Source organism: Anopheles merus, unplaced genomic scaffold (genome assembly GCF_017562075.2).
Source record: "Anopheles merus strain MAF unplaced genomic scaffold, AmerM5.1 LNR4000014, whole genome shotgun sequence".
Taxonomy (NCBI): Eukaryota; Metazoa; Arthropoda; class Insecta; order Diptera; family Culicidae; genus Anopheles; species Anopheles merus.
Window position 1 is genome coordinate 233,088 of NW_024427594.1, and position 21,558 is coordinate 254,645.

At 47.8% G+C, this 21,558-nt stretch overlaps 3 protein-coding genes across 3 annotated transcripts; 2 read left to right on the forward strand and 1 right to left on the reverse strand.

Annotated features, from left to right (window-relative positions):
• Positions 1 to 3,085: 3,085 nt before the first annotated feature.
• On the forward strand, positions 3,086 to 4,492 carry LOC121600969. Its single transcript, XM_041929763.1, has one exon. The coding sequence runs from the start codon at positions 3,086 to 3,088 to the stop codon at positions 4,490 to 4,492; it is 1,407 nt and encodes a 468-aa protein (XP_041785697.1).
• Positions 4,493 to 4,556: 64 nt separating this feature from the next.
• Positions 4,557 to 5,143, reverse strand: LOC121600970. The gene is made up of 3 exons (XM_041929765.1): positions 5,029 to 5,143; positions 4,860 to 4,958; positions 4,557 to 4,786 (listed from the first exon to the last, which is right to left on the reverse strand). Exons 1-3 carry the CDS (start codon positions 5,069 to 5,071, stop codon positions 4,557 to 4,559), a joined length of 372 nt encoding a protein of 123 aa, XP_041785699.1. The 5' UTR covers positions 5,072 to 5,143.
• Positions 5,144 to 17,544: 12,401 nt separating this feature from the next.
• LOC121600971 lies at positions 17,545 to 21,126 on the forward strand. Its single transcript, XM_041929766.1, has one exon. The coding sequence runs from the start codon at positions 17,545 to 17,547 to the stop codon at positions 21,124 to 21,126; it is 3,582 nt and encodes a 1,193-aa protein (XP_041785700.1).
• Positions 21,127 to 21,558: the final 432 nt, after the last annotated feature.

Genomic DNA, 21,558 nt, shown 5'->3' on the forward strand with positions numbered 1-21,558 from the left:
TTCCTTTAGTTTAATCCTCGTCGCCACTTATAAATTCGACACAAGCCGGGAATTTGGTAGTTCTAATTTAGTTCTATTTCGTCTCAAGCTTTTTGACAGAATCAATCTTCAGTGACCAAAGGTCACATGAATTCGCGCCCCGCATTGGCGTGCCATACGCCCAATATACACTGTTGTGCATATCTGTCATAACCCTTGTGACAAGAGATGACAATAGAGACAAGATGGAAAATGACAATTTTCATAGGGTGTTTGAGCGGTATAACATCTAAAGTATAGTTTATGTATGAATTTTCAACAATCGAATTGACTATTGAACGCTGTTGCAAAGATAGTGTTTTTCCTAAATCCAGTTCATTATCGGCTTCAGCCACATCGAGCGCACAAATACTCCTAATAGCATCGTCCAATTTTTCTGGAAGAATCGTGTCTACTTCTTTATGTTCCATTGATAGAGGTTTAGTAATACATGAAGTTGTAAGAAATGAATACGTAAGAAAAATATTAAGTGCGTTCAGTAAATCGCGACCGAAATTGACTGGCCACGCAATTCCAGGTAATATAATAAAAGAGTGTCGAACAGAATGATTCTTTAATCGGAGTACAATCGATTTTACCTCGAGAGTAAAGTGGTCCCTTAATCATAGTGCAGTATTCGGTAACGGAAAGGGGTCCTAGCATCCTAACTGGTACTATCGTGTCGCTAATGAAGCTCACAGGACTTCCTGTGTCGAGAAGGGAACGAACGCAGGATTTAGCAGAAGGGTGGAAAAATGTCAAACTCACCTCTTGATTTGTGGCGAGAGCTTCGTCCAAACTAGTGTTGCCCTCGACAGTGGCGTTGGCTCGGCGTTCAGAGCAGTTACGGTAGACGTGCCCTGTCTGGAAACAACGAAAACATCCGCCGGGTCGGCTGCGGTCACGCGTTCTGAAAGTGTCCGAATCTCCCAACAGCTGTACCCCCTCCAGTACCCCCTCCTCCCGGTCATCAGTTACCATTTACAGCGACCGTCTTTCCGCCTAGGGCACCCGATTCCCCTACTCCGTCACTGTCATGAACACCTTCCTTTCTTTGACCGGTCGATCATAACATTCCGAAAGAGCATACATTCGGCGACAGTTTTGCATACACACGCACACTCACACCCATGCGCAGGCGGCTTGGTATATCTGTGTAATCTACACCATACGAAAGCAAAAGCTTAGTGTAATAAAATTATGCTTTATGTTTAGCACGTTCAGTTCGATGGCAGGCCCCAGGGACTGCCAGTGAACTTTCCAGTATGCCGATTTTACAATCAGCTTGCGTTCTAGATGCCGGCGGAACGGAATGTTGATGAAAAACAGCGCCAGGCTGAACGTGCTAATGCGAATTAGGGTTCTGCCCGTTGCACAGCAAACCCTCCAGCGTGAGCTAGCGATTCCTTGGTCATTTTTACATTGCAGCAATTGAACTCATTGCGCTTTTTTGGTTTGATTTGTGAAAATGCAACTTCCTCGCTGCAATGTTTAGTAACGGCTTTTTAAGCGCCACAGCAACTCATGAGCATTGGCCACAAGCGAGAAAGAGATAGCGCTATGGAGGGAAAAAGCACGGACGACGGCTGACAGCGATTGGCCGTCTGACGCACCAACACATCTAAACCTTCGACAGCGCGTTCAGGCGAGGGGTATGAGGCGGAGCCAGGGACGGGTAGCTCGACTGGCTGCTTGACAAATTTGCCGTTGGAGGGAAAAAGAAGGCATGATAAAATTCTCCGAACGCCATGATTTCTTGCGTCGCTTTGCGCAGCGGGTCCGAAGAACCGATCGAAGCTCTTGATCGGTTGAAGCGTTTACGGTCGTTCGAAAGAGCGCGCTGTATGTGTTTATCTCTTTCTGACAAAAAAACTCCGTTACACGACCGTGATGGCACAAAAATGATAGTGACCGAAAAATAGTTCCCACCCACGTTCTCTTTCTCGCCTCCTTCTCTCTTTCCTCTCGTCCCCATTTTTTCACCTCGCTTTATCATTATTGTTTCCTGCTCTCTAGCTACATTGAGCGAGAGGTTGAGAAGTGTTCGATCGCTTTGCGCAGCGGGCTAGCTGTCAACATGCAACAATAACAAAAAACGTAAACATACTCCTCGCCTTGGTGTACCATCAGCACTAACACTAACTCAGACCTGACACAAACCGCGTGGTTTTCTTGATACAACGACGAAGCGCGGTGCACAAACATTAAATCGACAAATACGGACATTTCGGTTACGAAGCTGCTGGCAAACTGTTATTAACTCTCTCTTCTACTGGCAAAGGACATATTTTGGTTATCGGACGCTTAATTAAACCGTTTATCGTGCGCAAGGTAGCTACTCGCACCAGCCCGTCCGGACCGGGGTGCACCTCTATCACACGCGCTAACGGCCAACGGGTACTAGGCAGCAACTCGTCGATCAGGATAACCATTCGACCGTGTTGGATTTGATCTGCCTGCCTGGCAACGCGCGGGTCCTTTTGCAACTCTTGCAAGTACTCTGTTGGAGATTGATCATTTGAATTTATTAGTTCGAATTCGAAATTCGAACTCAGTTTAGAAATAGGATAGGAAATGAACTCATAGGCATAGATAAGGATAACAGAATGAACTCAAAATGAATTATGTAATGAACTCTTGACAATTGAATATACAGTAGCAAACGGACATTTGAACGAGTCGCATTTATTTCCATAACCGACACAAATTATTCTAATATCTGGAAAGAAAACGAGTTGTACACCGTATACGAACATTCGTGAGGTTTTCTCACATTTCGGTCCTTCGAACCGGATACGTGCGTGCTAAGTGTTTTCTTTCGCTCTGCATCAAGAGCAACGGCAAATTCGGAACGCTCCGCATCACGAGCACGGTGCAAGTCATCATTCGCGCCATTTCGAATTCTCGCGCTCGTTCAAGTTCATTAGCCCTGCAGCAAGGGCATCGGTCGAATTTTCGTGATCGTGAATCGTGGTTTATTTTTCCCGCGTAAATTCGAATTGCTACAGTTTCATGAACGTTCATATCGCGTTATAGACATTATCGTGACAATCTGACGGAAGCTAAGATGGACAAGAAGATAAAATCTGCTCAGCACAAAAAACTCGTCGCAGTGGAAAACATTAAGGCGCTGGAGCGCTTTAAGCAGAACTTCAAACCCGAAAATGTAGGTGAAATCCCGGAGGTTATGGAGGGTTTGGAGCAACACAGACAGGACTTTTTTGCCGCGGTGGCAAAGCAGGAAGAGTATGACGACACCAGTGATGCGATTCAAGCCTGTATTACTGACAGGATCGATATGGAAGAGCGCTGCCGGCGGCTAAAATCGTTCCTTAGAGAAAACCAGCGGAAGGAAGCCAATTCGCTCAACGACTCCTTATTGGCAAACTCAACCCTAGCGTTTGGACGGCCAACCACATCAAACATACGTTTTCCCAAAATCGAATTACCAACGTTCGACGGTGATTCGACAAAGTGGTTGTCATTCCGCAATCGCTTTGTCGCGATGATTGACGCAAGTGCCGAGCTGCCGCCAATTGCAAAACTGCAGTACTTACTTTCGTCCCTGAAAGGTGACGCTGCGGTTCCCTTCGAACATGTTACTCTGACCACGGAAAAATATTCTGTTACCTGGGCTGCGCTGCTTAAGCGATACGACAACTCACGGATGCTCATTCGCGAGTACTGGCGACGGCTACATTTCCTACCTGCGATTGCAACAGAAAGTGTCGATGGCTTGACGTCGTTGGTAGATGAATTCGTGCGATATGTGAATGGGTTGCAGAAGCTGCATGAGCCTGTCGACTCATGGGACACGCCTTTGTCCAACATGTTGCTGATGAAGCTGGACAATGAGACCATTCTGGCGTGGGAAAGGCATTCTGTGCATAAGGATAAGTACAGCGAGTTGATCGAATTCCTGCAAGACCGAATCCAAATCCTAAAATCGAGCCAGAGTATCTCGTGCGATCGGATTGTGGTTCCGATCAAGGTGGCCGGGGCATATCGGCCCACCGCACCACGGCGGTCGGTAACCAACGCTGCTTCTGTGCAAAGGAATACTCCCGTTTCATCGACCATTCAACAAGTGAGCTGTCCATTGCAGTGTGCAGATCATCACCTGGTTCGAAATTGCCCGGTATTTTTAGCCAAAAATACTCATGATATGGTGTTTCTCGAGACGGCTATTGTGTTTATCGTAGACGATTATGGAGAGAAGCATGAGGCACGGGCGCTTCTGGATTCGGGCTCCATGTCCAACTTCATTTCGGATACGTTAGCTCGGAAGCTCATGACACCTCGAACGAGAGTTAATGTATCAGTGTCTGGCATCGGAACTTCAAGGCAGCAGATAAAGGGTTCGACCACGGCGATCGTTCGTTCAAGGAACCTTCAATTCACCACCCCATTGGAGTTTCTGATCCTGGATACACCCTCGGCGGACATTCCCACCTCACCAATCAACGTGTCTTAGTGGAACATCCCGGATGTAACGCTAGCAGACCCCACGTATCACATCCCAGGCAAGGTCGATGTGGTCATCGGTGGCGATACGTTCTGGGAGCTGCATACCGGACGTAATCAATCTCTCGGTTCGGGTCTGCCATGGTTGGTAGAAACGCAGTTTGGATGGGCGGTAGCAGGAAATACAACGTATTCGTCTCAACAACATCGGGTGTGTAATATGGCAACGAGCGACAGTCCGTTGGAAGCCATATTGACGCGGTTCTGGGAGAGCGAGACCATCTTCGACGAACCCGCTCTATCTCTGGAGGAAGACATGTGTGAACGTCATTTCATCTCTACTACAACCAGAGACCCATCTGGCAGGTATGTCGTACGTTTACCACAAAATCCTAATTCGAATATCGTTTTAGGAGAATCGAAAGCAATCGCTGATCGTCGTCTCCTAGCGGTGGAACGGCGGCTCAAGTCTAACCCTGCAATGAAGGAGGAGTATAGTAATTTCATGTCGGAGTATGAGCGCTTAGGGCACATGAAACAACTCACCGAGCCGGTGGACGATTCGTGTGAACACTACTATCTCCCTCATCACGCGGTGCTTAAGGAATCGAGCACAACCACCAAGGTCAGGGTAGTCTTTGACGCGTCGTGCAAGACATTTTCTGGCTACTCCTTGAACGACAAACTCCTGGTTGGGCCGGTGATCCAAGACGATCTGTTCACCATCATCGTTCGTTTCCGGTCTCACGCAGTCGCACTCTCAGCAGACGTTGAGAAAATGTATCGCCAAATTCTCCACGATTCTCGCGACACTGAATACCTGCGCATTCGGTATAGAGGAAACACCGCAGAGTCGATTCAGACGTTTCAACTGCAAACGGTTACATATGGCACGTCTTGCGCACCCTTCCTAGTAACAAGAACGCTAAAGCAGATCGCTCTCGATCACAAGATGCAATACCCCCGAGCAGTGGATCCTGTATTGCACGATTTTTATGTGGATGACCTGCTAACGGGAACAGACGAGTTGGCAGACGCAATTGAAATGCAAAGGCAGATTTCTGAGATGCTCAAGCAGGCTGGATTCGTGTTGAAGAAGTGGGTGTCGAACGTACCCGAAGCACTAATCGGCATTCCTTCTGAAGACCTGGCCATCCTTCCTACTCACGAATGGCAAGATCCCCAGTTTGTATCGACGCTTGGTCTGGTTTGGGAGCCAGCAGTTGATATGCTGCGATATCGGATCGATCTACCAACTGCTGCGACGATGAGGCTAGCTTTGTCCTACATCGCCAAAATCTTTGACCCGCTTGGCTTGCTTAGTCCAACAATTATCATCGCTAAGCTCTTTATGCAACAGCTGTGGAAGTTGCAGGAAAACGGGAAGCCATGGGATTGGGATCGTGAGCTACCATCACATCTCCAAAAGGAATGGACGGCATTTCATTCCAAGCTGCATTCACTTCGGGAAGTGCGCATTCCGCGTTACACTTCAATTCGGCAAGCAGCAAACATGCAGCTACACATTTTCGCAGATGCTTCTCAGGTGGCATATGGTGCTTGCTGTTACGTCAGGGCAGAAAACGATTCGACAACATCGGTACAGCTGTTGGCAGCTAAGTCTAAAGTAGTATCGTTGTCGAACACACACTCTATAGCGAGACTCGAGCTCTGTGCAGCGCGGTTGGCAACGCAACTGTTCCGGAAGGTCAGTCAGTCCCTCAACAGTGAATACGATGCTTTCGCTTGGACTGATTCCATGACCGTGCTACATTGGCTCAATTCAGCACCACGGAGGTGGAAGCCTTTCGTTGCCAATAGGGTGGCACAAATTCAAGGAGAAACTCGGATCAAGTGCTGGAGGCATGTTCCTGGTGTAGACAACCCAGCAGACGATGCATCGCGAGGTCTACTACCAGACAAATTGCAATCCTGTGAACGATGGTGGCATGGGCCACATTGGTTGAGCAGCAAACAGGAAGAATGGCCTATAAGAGAACCTGCAATTGAAGAAACCGCATCAATAGAAGAAGAACGTATTACACAATCACGAATAGCTGCAATGTCGATGGAGGACAATTTCAACAATAAGCTATTTGCACGGTTTTCAACCTACCTCAAACTTCGTCGAACCATGGCGTATTGTTTACGTTTTGTGCAATGCATGAGGACACCGAAACCCGCAATTATGTCACCGACAGCCAAAGGTCATGCTTCGATTCAGGACATGATTACATTGATTGCACCTCCATCTCGAGACGAACTCATCCAAGCTGAGCTTCAGTTGTGTCGGTTAGCTCAGCAAGATTCATTTGCGGATGATTTACCCGCGGTTAAAAACGGCAAGAATCTACCACGCAATTCAAAGCTGAAATGGTTGTCCCCCTTTATTGATGAGGCGGGAATCCTGCGTGTTGGTGGCCGGCTTCGCAACGCACAAATAGCAGAATACGCGAAGCATCCCATACTTCTTTCTGCAAAACACCCGCTCGCAGCATTGTTAGCAGTCGCGTATCACCAGAAGTATATGCACACCGGTCCTGAACACTTATTATCCATCCTTCGTGAACGCTTCTGGATAATCGGTGGCCGTAATTTGACCAATTTGGTTTTCCATCGGTGTCAAAAGGGTTTCAAGGCCAAACCTACACTGGTGCAACAATCCGTTGCAGATCTTCCGACATCAAGGGTTACACCCACGAGACCGTTTGCTGTCAGTGGTGTGGACTATTGTGGTCCGGTATTGCTGAAGTCGCCTGTTCGCAATAGAAGTCCCACCAAGGCATACATCGCCATCTTCGTGTGCTTTGCAACACGAGCGGTCCACATTGAGTTGGTGAATGATCTCACTACGGCGGCATTTTTGGCAGCACTAAGGCGCTTCGTGGCTCGCAGAGGCAAAATCGCGGAACTGCATTCAGATAATGCCACTACGTTTAAGGGGGCTGCACACGAACTTTCTTCGCCTCTACGAGATGTTTAAGTGCAGCAATAGCGAACGCATCGAAATCTTCAACTGGTGTGCCAATGAAGAAATTCAGTGGAAGTTTATTCCACCTCGGGCGCCACACTTCGGAGGACTGTGGGAGACTGCTGTACGATCCGCTAAACAGCACCTAATTCGCACGATAGGAAGTACGAGCCTCACTCAGGAGGGAATGGTAACATTGCTAGCACAGGTCGAACAATGCTTAAATTCAAGACCCCTGATTCCGCTTTCTAGTGAGCCTTCGGACACGCAACAACTCACTCCGGGTCATTTTTTGGTAGGGTCGAACATGCTGGCGTTGCCACAAGTTGATAGGAGTCAGGTGTCAGCCAATAGATTGAAGGAGTTTGATTTGGCGCAAAAGCATATGCAGCATATATGGTCGCGTTGGTATCCGGAATACTTGCAGCAGCTTCAGGCCTGGGCCAAACGTTTAATAGTTCCACCAGTGTCGCTAGAAGAAGGGCAATTGGTAATCATAAAGTAAGACAATATACCACCTACCTTATGGCCAATGGGTAGAATAACACGATTGCACCCAGGAAAGGACGGCGTTGTTAGAGTAGTAACACTTCGTACAGCTGCAGGAAAGGAGATAGACCACAGCAGCTAGATTGGCAATCCTTCCAAATCCAAACATAGGTGAAGACAATTAACCTCGAACACCAAAGTTAGGAGGCGATCAGCGCGAAGCACATGCGTAATGTAAACAACCACACCGCACATACACACGACACGATACACGAAGTGACAGATCGACACTTGCAACTTGTACAACACAACACCACACTTGCACAACATTTGCTATCTCTGAGGCGAAGTTAGATCGTGATACTTCTTCATTTTCTTATTTTTTTTCAATTGTATTTTCTGAATGTTTAAAGAAATACTTTCTTTGGTGGCCGGAATGTTGGAGATTGATCATTTGAATTTATTAGTTCGAATTCGAAATTCGAACTCAATTTAGAAATAGGATAGGAAATGAACTCATAGGCATAGATAAGAATAACAGAATGAACTCAAAATGAATTATGTAATGAACTCTTGACAATTGAATATACAGTAGCAAACGGACATTTGAACGAGTCGCATTTATTTCCATAACCGACACAAATTATTCTAATATCGGGAAAGAAAACGAGTTGTACACCGTATACGAACATTCGTGAGGTTTTCTCACATACTCCTTTTGCCAGTGTTTCCAAAACTTCTGCACCAATAGCTGCAGCTTCGCCAAGTGATCATGTGCATTAGTGTGTGCCATCGTCATGTCAGGGTCCGGAAGTGCCGTTAATGAGGAGCCTATCAACAAATGAGAAGGTGTTAGTGCGGCTAAATCATTGGGATCATCCGTAAGCGGTAAGAGAGGATGAGAGTTCATAGCTGCCTCGATCTAGTGCAGCACGGTGTAGTAACCCTCGAAGGAGAGCCGAGTACTTCCGAGGTGACGGAACAGATGACGCTTGGCCGTTTTCACCGCGGCTTTCCAAAGGCCGCCAAAGTGAGGAGCTCTCGGTGGAATCATGTGCCAAGAGATTCCCTGGTCCGCGCACGATGAATCGATGGTACTCTGTGCAGCTTCACTCGCAAACACATTCTTCCCAAAGTCAAAGTCGCAAAAAGCTCTCACAGCTCATTTCTCACTCCCTCGAAGATTTTTCCAATGTCCGAATGGAGATGATCCGGAACACCTCTCCTCGCCGTAAACCACCGTAGAGCCGCGAGAAAACCGTCAGTTGACAGGTCTCCCACTAGCTCCAAGTGCACCGCCTTTGTTGCAAAGCACACGAAGACACACAGGTATGCTTTCAACGATGCTGCGCGCCTGTGCGCAGGTTTTAGGTACAGGGGACCTGCCTATTAAAAGCTGGAACGGTTCCTAACTCCCTGAGTGCGATAACATTCAAGGTCAGGATTCCCGCTGTCCTTCGTAGCAAGGCGCTTAACGCAGCCTCTTGGCCGGCCGGGCTCGGTGTGCGTGAGTTCATCTCGCTCCCGCCGCGATCTCTTCAATCACGCACACATCACACGAACACTTACATACATACTACCGCAACAATCCCACACTCAACATTCTCCGGTAGCGCCACAGCCCTGCACTCAGCTCTCACCTTACCACTACAGTCTCGCATCCAACACAACAATCCTTACTCACCTGCACTTATCCGTGAACCTTCGCAGACACAAGCTGAACACTCACCTACCGATATGAATCGCACTCTCACTTCACCTACTCTTCCGTCCACATCACGAGCAAAAACGTGTCAAATTACAATGGCTCAATTTTTTCCGAAGTAACCGCACCACAGCAGCGCAGTCATATGTTACTCACACGGTCCGAGCTAACCCTTCGACAACACAGACACGCATCATACACTCACCATCTACGATAAGCTCCGTCATTTCCAACATACCGGCTACTTACACTTCATTACATCAAGCACCCAGCGATCAAGCGACGCGTATAACCGTGTTTTATCAAAATGTGCGTGGTCTGCGCTCTAAAGCCGATGAGTTCCGTTTATCGGTAATGGAGACTGAATACGATGTATTGGTACTCACTGAAACCTGGCTTGATCCCTCTATTCCCACCGCTCTCTTGTTTGGAGATGAGTATCGTGTTTACCGTTGCGACCGGGAATAAATAAATAAATAAATAAATAAATAAATAAATAAATATCTGCACTACTCTTGGTCCGAGAGACAGATTCATGCTTATTGGTGATTTCAACCAGTCTACGCTATCCTGAGCATCGGCTTCAGAGGAAAATGGAGCTGCCTTTGATTTCTATGAGCCTCATGCACGCTCTGCTCGCAGTGTCCAGTTCGTTGATGGTTTGCATCAGAATGGACTATACCAGATTAACTTCAATACTAACTCATCGGGGCGAATACTTGACCTAATTTACGCAAATTGACCAGCTGCATCTGCATGTTCTTGAATCCGTGTCTGTGAATATCCCCTTACTACTATCGACGAACACCACCCTCCGCTTGACTTTGATTTGGACAACGTAGCCCCATTTACGATCGCTGCAGCCATTGATGCTGATAAAAGGCTGAATTATGCTCGTGTTGACCTTCCAAAATTGGAGCGACTGATTTTATCTTATGACAATTCTTTTAATTGTTCGGACTATTCAACCATTGACGATGCCACAGAAGCTTTTTGTGAGTTCATGAGATCTGCTATATGTGAATGCACGCCTGTTAAAATTCCTCGTCGTGGGCCACCATGGGCTGATCGCACACTGAATGCATTAAAAAAAGAAAAAAGAAAAGCCTATTCTGATCAACGAGCAGAACGAAACAGCACGTCACGTCTTTACTACAACAGAGTTCATTCTCTCTATCGCCGATATAATAGATCCTGTCACCGAAGTTATTAGAAACAAACTGCACGTTCCCTCTGCAAGTACCCTAGGCGCTTTTGGAGTTATATGGACAAAAAACGAAAATCTACTGGGCTACCAAGCATTACGTTATACGTTATCATTATAGTTATACGTTATGACGGTGACAGTGCCTGTTCCCTGCCAGAAATATGTAAATTGTTTGCCTTGCGCTTCAAGGACAACTTCGCTTCGCCAAATACTGGTACAGAAGATGTGACCGATGCTCTCTCTAACACACCTGTTGGTGCACTGCTCCCTATGCTACCAGTCATCACTGTCGATACGATCACCTCTGCCATCAAACGTGTTAAATCCTCATATACCCATGGCCCAGATGGTATACCGCCCGTTATCCTAAAGTGGTGTGCTTCTGCGCTTGCTCCCTCGCTGATGAAGATTTTTAAGAAGTCCCTGAGATGTGGAACCTTTCCTGCCACTTGGAAATCTTCCTGGATGACACCCATCTACAAGAAGAGCTGTAAGAATGATGCTGTAAACTATCGTGGCATAACCTCACTCAGCGTGTGTGCAAAGGTGTTTGAAATGCTAATCTACGAGCCATTGTTGGCCTCGGCCTGCAACTATATTAGTGTGAATCAACATGGTTTTGTTGAACCCAGGCGATCTACAACGACTAATCTATTAGAATTTGTTAGCAAATGCCATAAATCTATCGATACTGGTTTACAACATATATCCATCTTGCTAGCAAAACTCGACTTACTTGGTCTCCCAAACCCTATGATAATGTGACTTAGATCGTACCTTACAGATCGTCAATATTCTGTGAAGTTAGGCCCGTACATGTCAAATCCAGTGCATACATCTTCTAGAGTCCCGCAGGGCAGCAACCTGGGTCCTTTGCTGTTCCTTCTTTTCATCAACGACGTGACGTTCCTTCCTTCCGATCCGTGACGTTGATCCTTCCGGCTGATAATCATCTATTGTACGCAGATGACGCGAAAATTTTTCGTGTTATTCGTGAACCAGAAGACCACGCCCGACTGCAAACTTCCTTGCATGAGTTCCAGTGTTGGTGCAACCGTAATTCTTTATCCCTATGCACAGATAAACGTGAAGCCATCACTTTCAGTCGTTCTCGCTGCCCATCATTGTATGAATATGCGCTTGATGGACAGTCCTTGGCGCGAAAACAATGTGTTAAGGATCTAGGTGTTTTGCTCGATACAAAACTATCATTTAAGGATCAGCTGGATCACGTAGTAGCCAGCAGTAATAGAATGCTAGGACTAGTTATCAATATGACTCGCGAGCTTAATGATATACCTTGCACCAAGGCGCTCTATTGCTCACATATCCGGTCGTTGATGGAATATGCAAATATCGTATGGTGGCCAACTGCAGCGCGTCCGTTAGCTCGATTGGAATCAATCCAGCGCAAAATTACACGATTTGCATTTCGTTCATGGAACCAAAGGCTCGATTACCGGACTAGGTGTTTACTACTCGGGTTACCCACCCTAAGTGAGCGAATACGAAAAGCCAGGTTGTCGTTCATCACGGGACTTCTCGACGGCCGTATTGACTCTCCGTCACTACTGGCTGCCATCAACCTGTACGTTCCTGCCAGGCCGCTCCAGACTCGGGCAATGTTGGCCCTCGACGACCGTAGAACGCGCTCCTCTGACCCGTTCCTACTCATGTGCCGTGCTTTCAACGCCGTCAGCATCGCTTTTGAGCCGAGGATTTCGCCAACTGAGTTTAATGATCGTGTTTCTGTGTTAAATTTGGTTCCATAGTGCACATTTTTATTTTATATGTTATTGCAATCCATTGTAAAACACTCATTGTAAAACATTGCTAAAATGATCACATCTAGTGATCATGCTCAGCAATCAATCGAGCCAATGGATGGCCATTCGGCAGCAGTGCGGGATGTTTCGACTGATACGGCAGCTGTGACAAATTCAGTCGTCCACCAACCCGGATAATACCCTTTTCGTCCTCAAACGGGGTGAGTCTTTTGAGCTCTGATTGTTTTTTGACCAGGATTCTTCCTTGCAGATCGCGTAGCTCCTCAGCAAAAAACTCACGTTGGGCAAGGCGTATTAAGGCATTAACTGCTGCTGCTCGCTCCCGAGCGCTGAGAACTTTACGAGATTAAACGTCCTTCAGTTGCGCATTCCCCTCGCTAGATCGTAAAACTCTTTTTCCTCTTAATTGCCTTAGACGAGGGAGCATGGCAATGAATCGCATGCAATAGCTGACAACGTTCACCAGGCGAGTATAAGATGACCAACTCAGAAACAATTCGTTGTGGCATACGGTAACTGCCGAAAATAATTCCTTCCTCTCTTGCTCTGCCACTTCAGGAATGCTTTGTGGATTGGGCATGGGCCAAGCATCTTACGAATGCTCAAGCCAAACTGGTCCATGCCTCGACGCTCGACTGTTGTTGAACTCGGACACCTCCATCCCACGCGATACCAAATCAGCAGGATTTTCGACTCCAGCTACGTGCCTTCACTTGGCACCACGAGTGAAATGCTGGATTTCCGCTACACGGTTGGCCACAAACGTTTTCCATGTGCTCGGTGGCGCCTTGATCCAATGCATGCAGATAGCTGAGTCGGTCCAAAAATATGATGCCTTTACGGCCACATCAATGGCACCTTTTATGCGGTGATGCAAGTGCGCGGCTAGAACGCAGGCGCACAGCTCCAATCGAGCAATAGTCAGATTTTTCAACGGAGCAACTTTACTCTTCGACGCTAAAAGCATGACTCGAACTCGCCCAGCGTCTTCACACCGCACATATGTGCAAGCACCATAGGCCGCAGAAGATGCATCAGCAAAAGTGTGCAGCTCGATGCTTCGCGCCTCAGGAAGCAGTATGAATCATTCCATTCGATATTGTGCTAGCGATCGTATCTCCTTCTGAAAATGCTTCCACATGCATACGATGTCTTCTGGCAATGACTCATCCCAATCGCGTGACGACACCCATATCTCCTGCATAATCATCTTAGCACGGATGATTATCGGCGCTATCATTCCCAAAGGATCGTACATTTTTGCGATGGCAGATAACACAGATCGCTTGGTGATCACATCGTCGTCTGGCTGGCACACACCTTCAAACACCAGCCAATCCCCTTGTGGAATCCAACTGATGCCAAGTGTCTTCACGGCTTCGTGAGAATCGAAGCTCATCTTGGTTGTGGTTCCAACCTGTGCCTCATCCAGCCCTTGCAGCACATCCACACAGTTCGACGTCCATTTCCGCAGCTCAAATCCGCCTTTTTGTAGTAGCTCAGCCTATTCAGTTCGTAAGCGGGTGGCTTCCTCAACTGATTGGGCTCCACCGATGAAATTGTCGACGTAAAAATTCTTTCGTAGAGCTGGGCCCGCTCGTGGGTATGCATTACCCTCATCATCGGCCACCTGAATAAGAGCGCGCGTAGCGAGAAAGGATGAAGGTGCGAGACCATACGTTACCATATTCAGCTGGTAGGTCTGCACTGCCTGCTGCGGCTCGAAGCGAAACAAGATTCGCACCAACGGTCGATCGTCAGGATGAAGAAGTATTTGGCGGTACATTTTTGCTATATCGCCAACTAATGCCCCTTATACGTGCGGAACCGCGAAAGCTGATCTAGCAAGTCGTCCTGCACCACTGATCCCACGCACAAAGCATCATTCAACGAGTACCCGCTGGTGGTTTTAGAAGAACCGTCGAACACGACCCTTATTTTCGTTGTGGTGCTAGACTCCTTGAACACAGGATGATGTGGCAAATAATACGACTCAACAGGTACTGCATCTCCATCCCGAACTAAACTCATATGTCCGAGCTCAAGATACTCCTTCATAAACGCATGGTACTCATCCTTCAACTTGGCATTTTTAGCGAATCTCTTCTCCAACAGATCATATCTTCGTACTGCGCTTACCTTGGAAGCACCCAGTCTCATTTCTCGCCGTTGTATCACAGAATATCTGCTCGCATCTTCGTTCGTCAGGTGAGTAGCCATCCTTCATCACTAATGAGTCTGTCTTCCAGAATCGTTCGATTCTCTCTTCCTGCGACATCATACAGATAGCGTTTGAATTTGTTACCTGTGTGTTACGCGTGCGATTATTCAAAAAGTTTCAAACTGTAATTTCGCATGGTGCGCGATCACCTTAAACTAGAAAAGGAATACGCTACGTGTAAAAGCGGAATAAACATGCGTCACAAACACTAACACACGGCACTCACGCGTACGTACACTTATGTAATAATTATCCTCGGAAAGGATACACTAACACCCTAAAAAATGTATGGGCTTCCGGGGGTATAAAAGGGACTACACTTCGAATAAAGAACCATTCGGATTTTGCAACTCTAAGAAACTTCGGCTTTTTTAATTTTGCATATTCGGATCAGAAAGAAATCTTTCATCCCTCTTCACCCCCTTCTGCGGCATAGGCTCCTCAAATTACTTGAGAGAGCAACTAGCGGGAAGGTTGATTACTGGTGTCGAACGGTTGAGAAGATCGCTGTTACCCGAGCGGGTTTGACTAACAAGGCCGCATCCTTCGCGTGGCCCACAGATCCGTTCGCCGTCGTAACATTTGGTGGCTCCAGAGAGGAATCTTCCTCACATTTGCTTAGTAGAGAGATTTGCCCGTTGGATGCAAGCTTCCGCAAATTCTCTAGCCCTCCACGTTCTCACCGTAGAGAATTTGCTTCGCTCCTAGACGAACCTATCCTCGCTCCAGAGGAAGCACTCACACTAGGAGGAAGACAGCATCGCTTCCGATAGGATTGCTTCCGCTCTCCATCTACGCTTGTGCACTCACGTATACGGCTCCACTTACACGTGTACAGCTCCAGCGAGCTGCGTATGCGATAGCGTGAGAGAGCACTAAGAGAGAGCTCTAAGGGAGAGCCCTTGCGCACCGTTGAACCAGTGCGACATCGCACACCCATACCACTAATTAAGAATCCGTGCACCATACACGCACCCGATTAGCTACGTCATGACTACCAAGAGAAATCTTACCCCGTTCGTGGATAACGACAATGGTAGCTGTCGCTTATGCAGCCGGGATGATGATCCCAATATGGTCCAATGCGACGAATGCGATCGCTGGTTCCATATGGCATGTGCCAAACTGAGCCGGTTGCCTAAAGCGGACGAACCATTCTTGTGCATTAAATGCACGAAGGATTATGCAAAAATTAAGGCTCCAACGCCGACGGGCTCTGGCCAAGACACGGCCATCGCAGCCCTTATCGAAGCGTTGAAGGGTAGTAGCATTGACACTAATACCTATTTAAAACGAACGACACTAAACCAGCTTCCTCCGTTCGATGGCAAGGCAGGAGAATGGCCCAAGTTTAAGCGCGCGTTCGATGAAAGCACAGAAGAAGCAAAATTTTCCAACGTCGAAAATATGAACCGTCTCCAGCATGCGCTCAAAGGGGAAGCCGAGAAACATGTTCGCCGACTATTCTTAGAACCGGCAAACGTTCCCGAAATAATCTCCAAATTGGAGGAACAATTCGGTAGAGCGGACCTTGTGTACGATGAACACCTAAAAGACGTGCTAAAAATCAAAATTGATAATCAGCACAAGATTCCTGAACTATCCGACGCGATTCAGGATATGATTACCAACCTCAAAGCAATAAACAAAGCTGCATACTTGCAAGACCATCGGTTGGTAAACGAATTGGCTTGCAAATTACCCACTGATCGACATATAAAATGGATCGAGTACAAAGCATCCAGCATAAAGCCGGGCGAGCTTCCATCGCTAGAAGACTTTGGAAAATGGTTGCTCCCTCAAGCAAAAGTCTTGAAGGAATTGCCAAAGCGGGCGGAACGCGCAAAACAATTATTGAATGTACACCAGCCTCCAGCAAGAACCACCGAAGGGCCGCGTAGAAACCATCGCTTCACTAACGCACGCAACGCACACGGCTCAGCCACTAACACAAATACTGCTCGACCATTTACACACACTGCATCACGACAATGGAACCAAACTTTTTCTTGCCCGTGTTGTCACGGAAGCCACGCACTATACCGATGTGATATATTTAAACGGAGACCGGCACAAGAACGCGTAGAAATCGCACATAGAGGAGAACAATGCTTCGCCTGCCTATCCGGTAATGATCACCGCGCACGAAACTGTAGAGCAGCAAGAGAATGCGGCATACAAGGGTGCAAGGAAATGCACCATCAATTGCTACACTTACCTGTCGCATCCAATACAAACTATCACCAGGCACAGCAAAACATATTCTATCAAATTGTGCCAATTGTTCTGCGAAACGGAGACAAAACGCAGGCCACATTTGCATTTCTAGACGCAGGATCGTCGGTAACATTGATCGAGGAGAAGATTGCAAATGAGCTTCAATTAGAAGGACCGATCGATCCCCTCACGATGACATGGACACATAATTTGTCCATCCGAGAGGACGAGAGCAAGAGAGTAAGCTGCCTCGTAAGAGGAGAAAAGGAGAAGAGAGAGCATCTCCTAGAGAAGATGAGAACCGTAAAAACGCTCCAGCTCCCGAGCCAATCCATCGACTGCGGTGATCTCGCAGAGAAATATCCTCATCTGAGAGGAATCGAAGTAGGCGAATATAAGAGAGCGAAGCCAACCGTTCTAATTGGCCTTAACCATAGTCATCTACTAATACCATTAGGACGAAAAATGGGCCGAAGTGATGAGCCAATGGCGATTAAGACGAAGTTGGGATGGGTTATCTTCGGGATGGACACCAAACTTCGCGAAGCCTCCGAACATTTTCTGATGATCCACTACGAGGAAAATGCCATGAATAGCATGATGCGAAGCTACTTCAGTACCGAAGACTTTGGAGTGAAACCAGTAGCAACAATAAAGTCGAGCGAGATGGAACGTGCCGAGAAAATCATTGCCAACACCCTGGTGAAATCACAGGGACGTTACGAGATAGGTCTATTATGGAAGACCGACGAAGTGAAGTTTCCGGACAGCTACCAAGCTGCTTTACGACGTCTAGAGAGTCAGGAAAAGCAGCTGAAAAGGAACCCTGAAATGCAGACTTGGTTGTGTGAAACCTTCAAGGAGTACGAGAAGAAGGGATATGTAAGAAAGCTCTCACGGGAAGAAGCAGCACTGCACGGGCCGCGTACCTTTTATTTGCCGCACTTCGTGGTCGTGAATAAAAACAAGCCGGTGCTTAAACCGAGGCTAGTGTTCGACGCTGCCGCAAGGGTTAAGGACGTTTCCTTAAACTCCCAGCTCCTCACTGGACCTGACGAAGTGCCGTCACTGTTCGGCATACTGTTGAGATTCCGTGAAGGGAATATCTGCGTTAGTGGAGACATCAAGGAGATGTTCCACCAAGTGAAAATAAGGAAGGAGGACCAGGACGCACAGCGCATACTGTGGCGTGAAGGAAACGCAGCTCGGCGGCCGGATACGTATGTCATGCAGGTCATGACGTTTGGTGCAACGTGCTCGCCATCATGTGCTCAAGCGGTAAAAAATCGAAACGCCGAAGAGCATCAACTTACTCACCCGCTGGCCCTTAGACCCATCACTCGTCAGCATTATGTGGACGACTACTTGGACAGCTTTTTCTCGCTGGAAGAAGCTATCGAAACGGTGGAACAGGTGAGAAAGGTTCACGCGATGGGTGGATTCCTCATAAGGAATTTTGTGTCGAATAATTCAAAGTTGAGACAAACAATACCGGAAGAACATCAACTCCACCAAAGTCTAGTGGACATCAAGGAAAAAAACCAATGCGTCGAAAAAACATTGGGTGTGCAGTGGAATACGCAGCTGGACACGTTTGGTTATAGAGTGAATATAGCAAGAGCTCGCACCGATGTCGGCGGAGAACTACCCACCAAACGAGAGGTGTTGAGTTTCGTCATGTGTATATATGATCCCCTCGGTCTCATCAGCCACCTTACAATTCAAGGGAGGATTATCATGCAAGCTGTCCACATAGCCGTTGAGGACTGGGACGCAAAGATTCCCGACAATCTCGCAGCAAAGTGGCATGAATGGACGACAACCATCAGTGAAGCAAAGGATCTAGCCATTCCTAGACCAATCACCGCGGCAGGAAATGCGCCGATCGATATCCACACCTTTGTGGACGCATCCCTAGATGCATTTGCAGCATGCGTGTACGCAAGAAGCTGCTTTAAAGGGTGCTATGTCGTGAGGCTTGTCGCTGCCAAGGCTCGAGTGGCTCCAATCCATGCACTAACGATTCCAAAGCTCGAGTTGCAAGCCGCCATTTTGGGAGCGAGGCTCACCGAAACCGTTGCAAAAGAGCTCAGACTGCCAATCCACCGCACCACGTTCTGGACTGATTCACGAACAGTATTGTCGTGGATCAATAGCGAGCATCGGAAATTCAAACAATTTGTGGCGCACCGAGTAAGCGAAATTTTGGACACGAGCAGCGCCAGCCAATGGAGGTGGGTCCCTTCAAAGGAAAATCCAGCCGATGCCGCCACCAAGGTAACCAACGCAAGCATGTGGTTTAATGGTCCAGCATTTCTATTATCAAAAGAGTGTGATTGGCCCGAGCAGCAGCCTGTCTCAGACACAGAGGAGGAGAAGCGTGTCGCCGCAAATCTAGTGCTTCACCATCACGAGACAGTGGTTCCCGAGCTAAATTATTCAACATGGGACCGCCTGCTTCGCCATCACACATTTTTAAAGAAATTTGTGGATTTTTTGAAAGACCGGAAGGCGTTCAACAAGATGATTGGACGCGAGGACGTAGAACACGCCAAATACGCCTTGTTACGCAAGGCGCAATGGGAAGGGTTCCCGGATGAAATGGAGGCCCTAACGAGGGGGCAGGAAATATCCAGCAAGAGCAGTATCAAAACATTGTTGCCTTATTTAGATCACCACAATCTCCTGAGGTCGCGAAGCCGTTTAGAGAACGCAACGGCGCTACCAAAAAGCGCGCGCTCACCAATACTTCTGCCGCAAAAACCGCGCATCGTGAAGCTTCTCGTGCGGAACTACCACGAGAAGTATCATCATCAGGCCGACAATGTCGTAATCGGTACCTTGCGACAAACCTACTGGATCGTGCAGCTGCGGAACGTTTTGAAAGCTGTTAAAGGTTGCTGCCAGAGATGTATCCTCAACACCGCTACCCCGCAAACCCCTTTGATGGCACCCCTGCCATCTTTCAGGACACACCCTCACAATCCGCCATTCCTACACTCGGGAGTGGATTATTTTGGGCCCCTCGACGTTACCGTGAAGCGGTCCATCGAGAAACGATGGGGGGCAATATTCACTTGCATGAGCACGCGGGCCGTACACATCGAACTGGCCGAGAAGTTGGACGTCGATAGCTTCTTAATATGCCTGAAGAATTTCACGAACCGACGAGGCAAGATCACCCACTTATACAGCGACAACGGGACCAACTTCATAGGCGCGGATAGGCTGATGAAGAAGTTGGTGGAAGAGATCGGAGAGAGAATGGGAAGAGAAGCCGCCCTGAGACACCAGATTGAATGGAAATTCAATCCGCCGTCCGCTCCCCACTTCGGAGGATCGTGGGAGCGGCTTATTCAAATAGTGAAGAAAGCGCTACACCACATGGCGACTGAGTGGAAGACGCGACACCCCTACCCGGAAACGTTGCGAGCGGCGTTAATAGAGATAGAGGCTATGATCAATTCGCGGCCATTGACGCACATACCATTGTCTAACGAGGAAGACGAGTTTCTAACGCCGTTCCACTTCCTTATTGGACGAGGCGTTGAGAGCCTGCCGCCGGACAGTCTGGACACATCCTATGTATCCAGGCAGCAGTTTAAAGTGGCCCAGCATAACGCCAAGGTTTTCTGGGATCGCTGGAAGAAGGAGTATCTGCCTACACTCATCAAGCGGAACAAGTGGACCAACAAGGCAGAACCAGTGAAGGTGGGCGATGTAGTGGTGCTCACGAACGACAACGCACCCGCGGGACAATGGCTGAAGGGCAAGGTGCTGGAAGTGCACCCAGCTGCGGATGGGCAAGTTCGCGTCGTGTCCGTGAAGACGGCTACCGGAATCCTGAAGCGACCGGCCGTCAAGGTAGCAGTAGTGGACGTGAAGCCCAAGGAGCATCTACTCGTCGTGAAGCAACCGCCATCCAAGACGACCAAGCGGGTGCTGGAAGATGACGTGACTTTGAGGGAGGCCCCGTCAACCAAGCGGATCATCACAGCTGGCGACTGGATAACCAGATTGCTTGCGGACAATTCAGATCGCGAATGAAGAATCGTCACCCGTCTTTTTTTTTCTTTTGGGTAATTGACCGCGGTAAATTACGAGGAGGAGGATGTTACGCGTGCGATTATTCAAAAAGTTTCAAACTGTAATTTCGCATGGTGCGCGATCACCTTAAACTAGAAAAGGAATACGCTACGTGTAAAAGCGGAATAAACATGCGTCACAAACACTAACACACGGCACTCACGCGTACGTACACTTATGTAATAATTATCCTCGGAAAGGATACACTAACACCCTAAAAAATGTATGGGCTTCCGGGGGTATAAAAGGGACTACACTTCGAATAAAGAACCATTCGGATTTTGCAACTCTAAGAAACTTCGGCTTTTTTAATTTTGCATATTCGGATCAGAAAGAAATCTCTCATCCCTCTTCACCCCCTTCTGCGGCATAGGCTCCTCAAATTACTTGAGA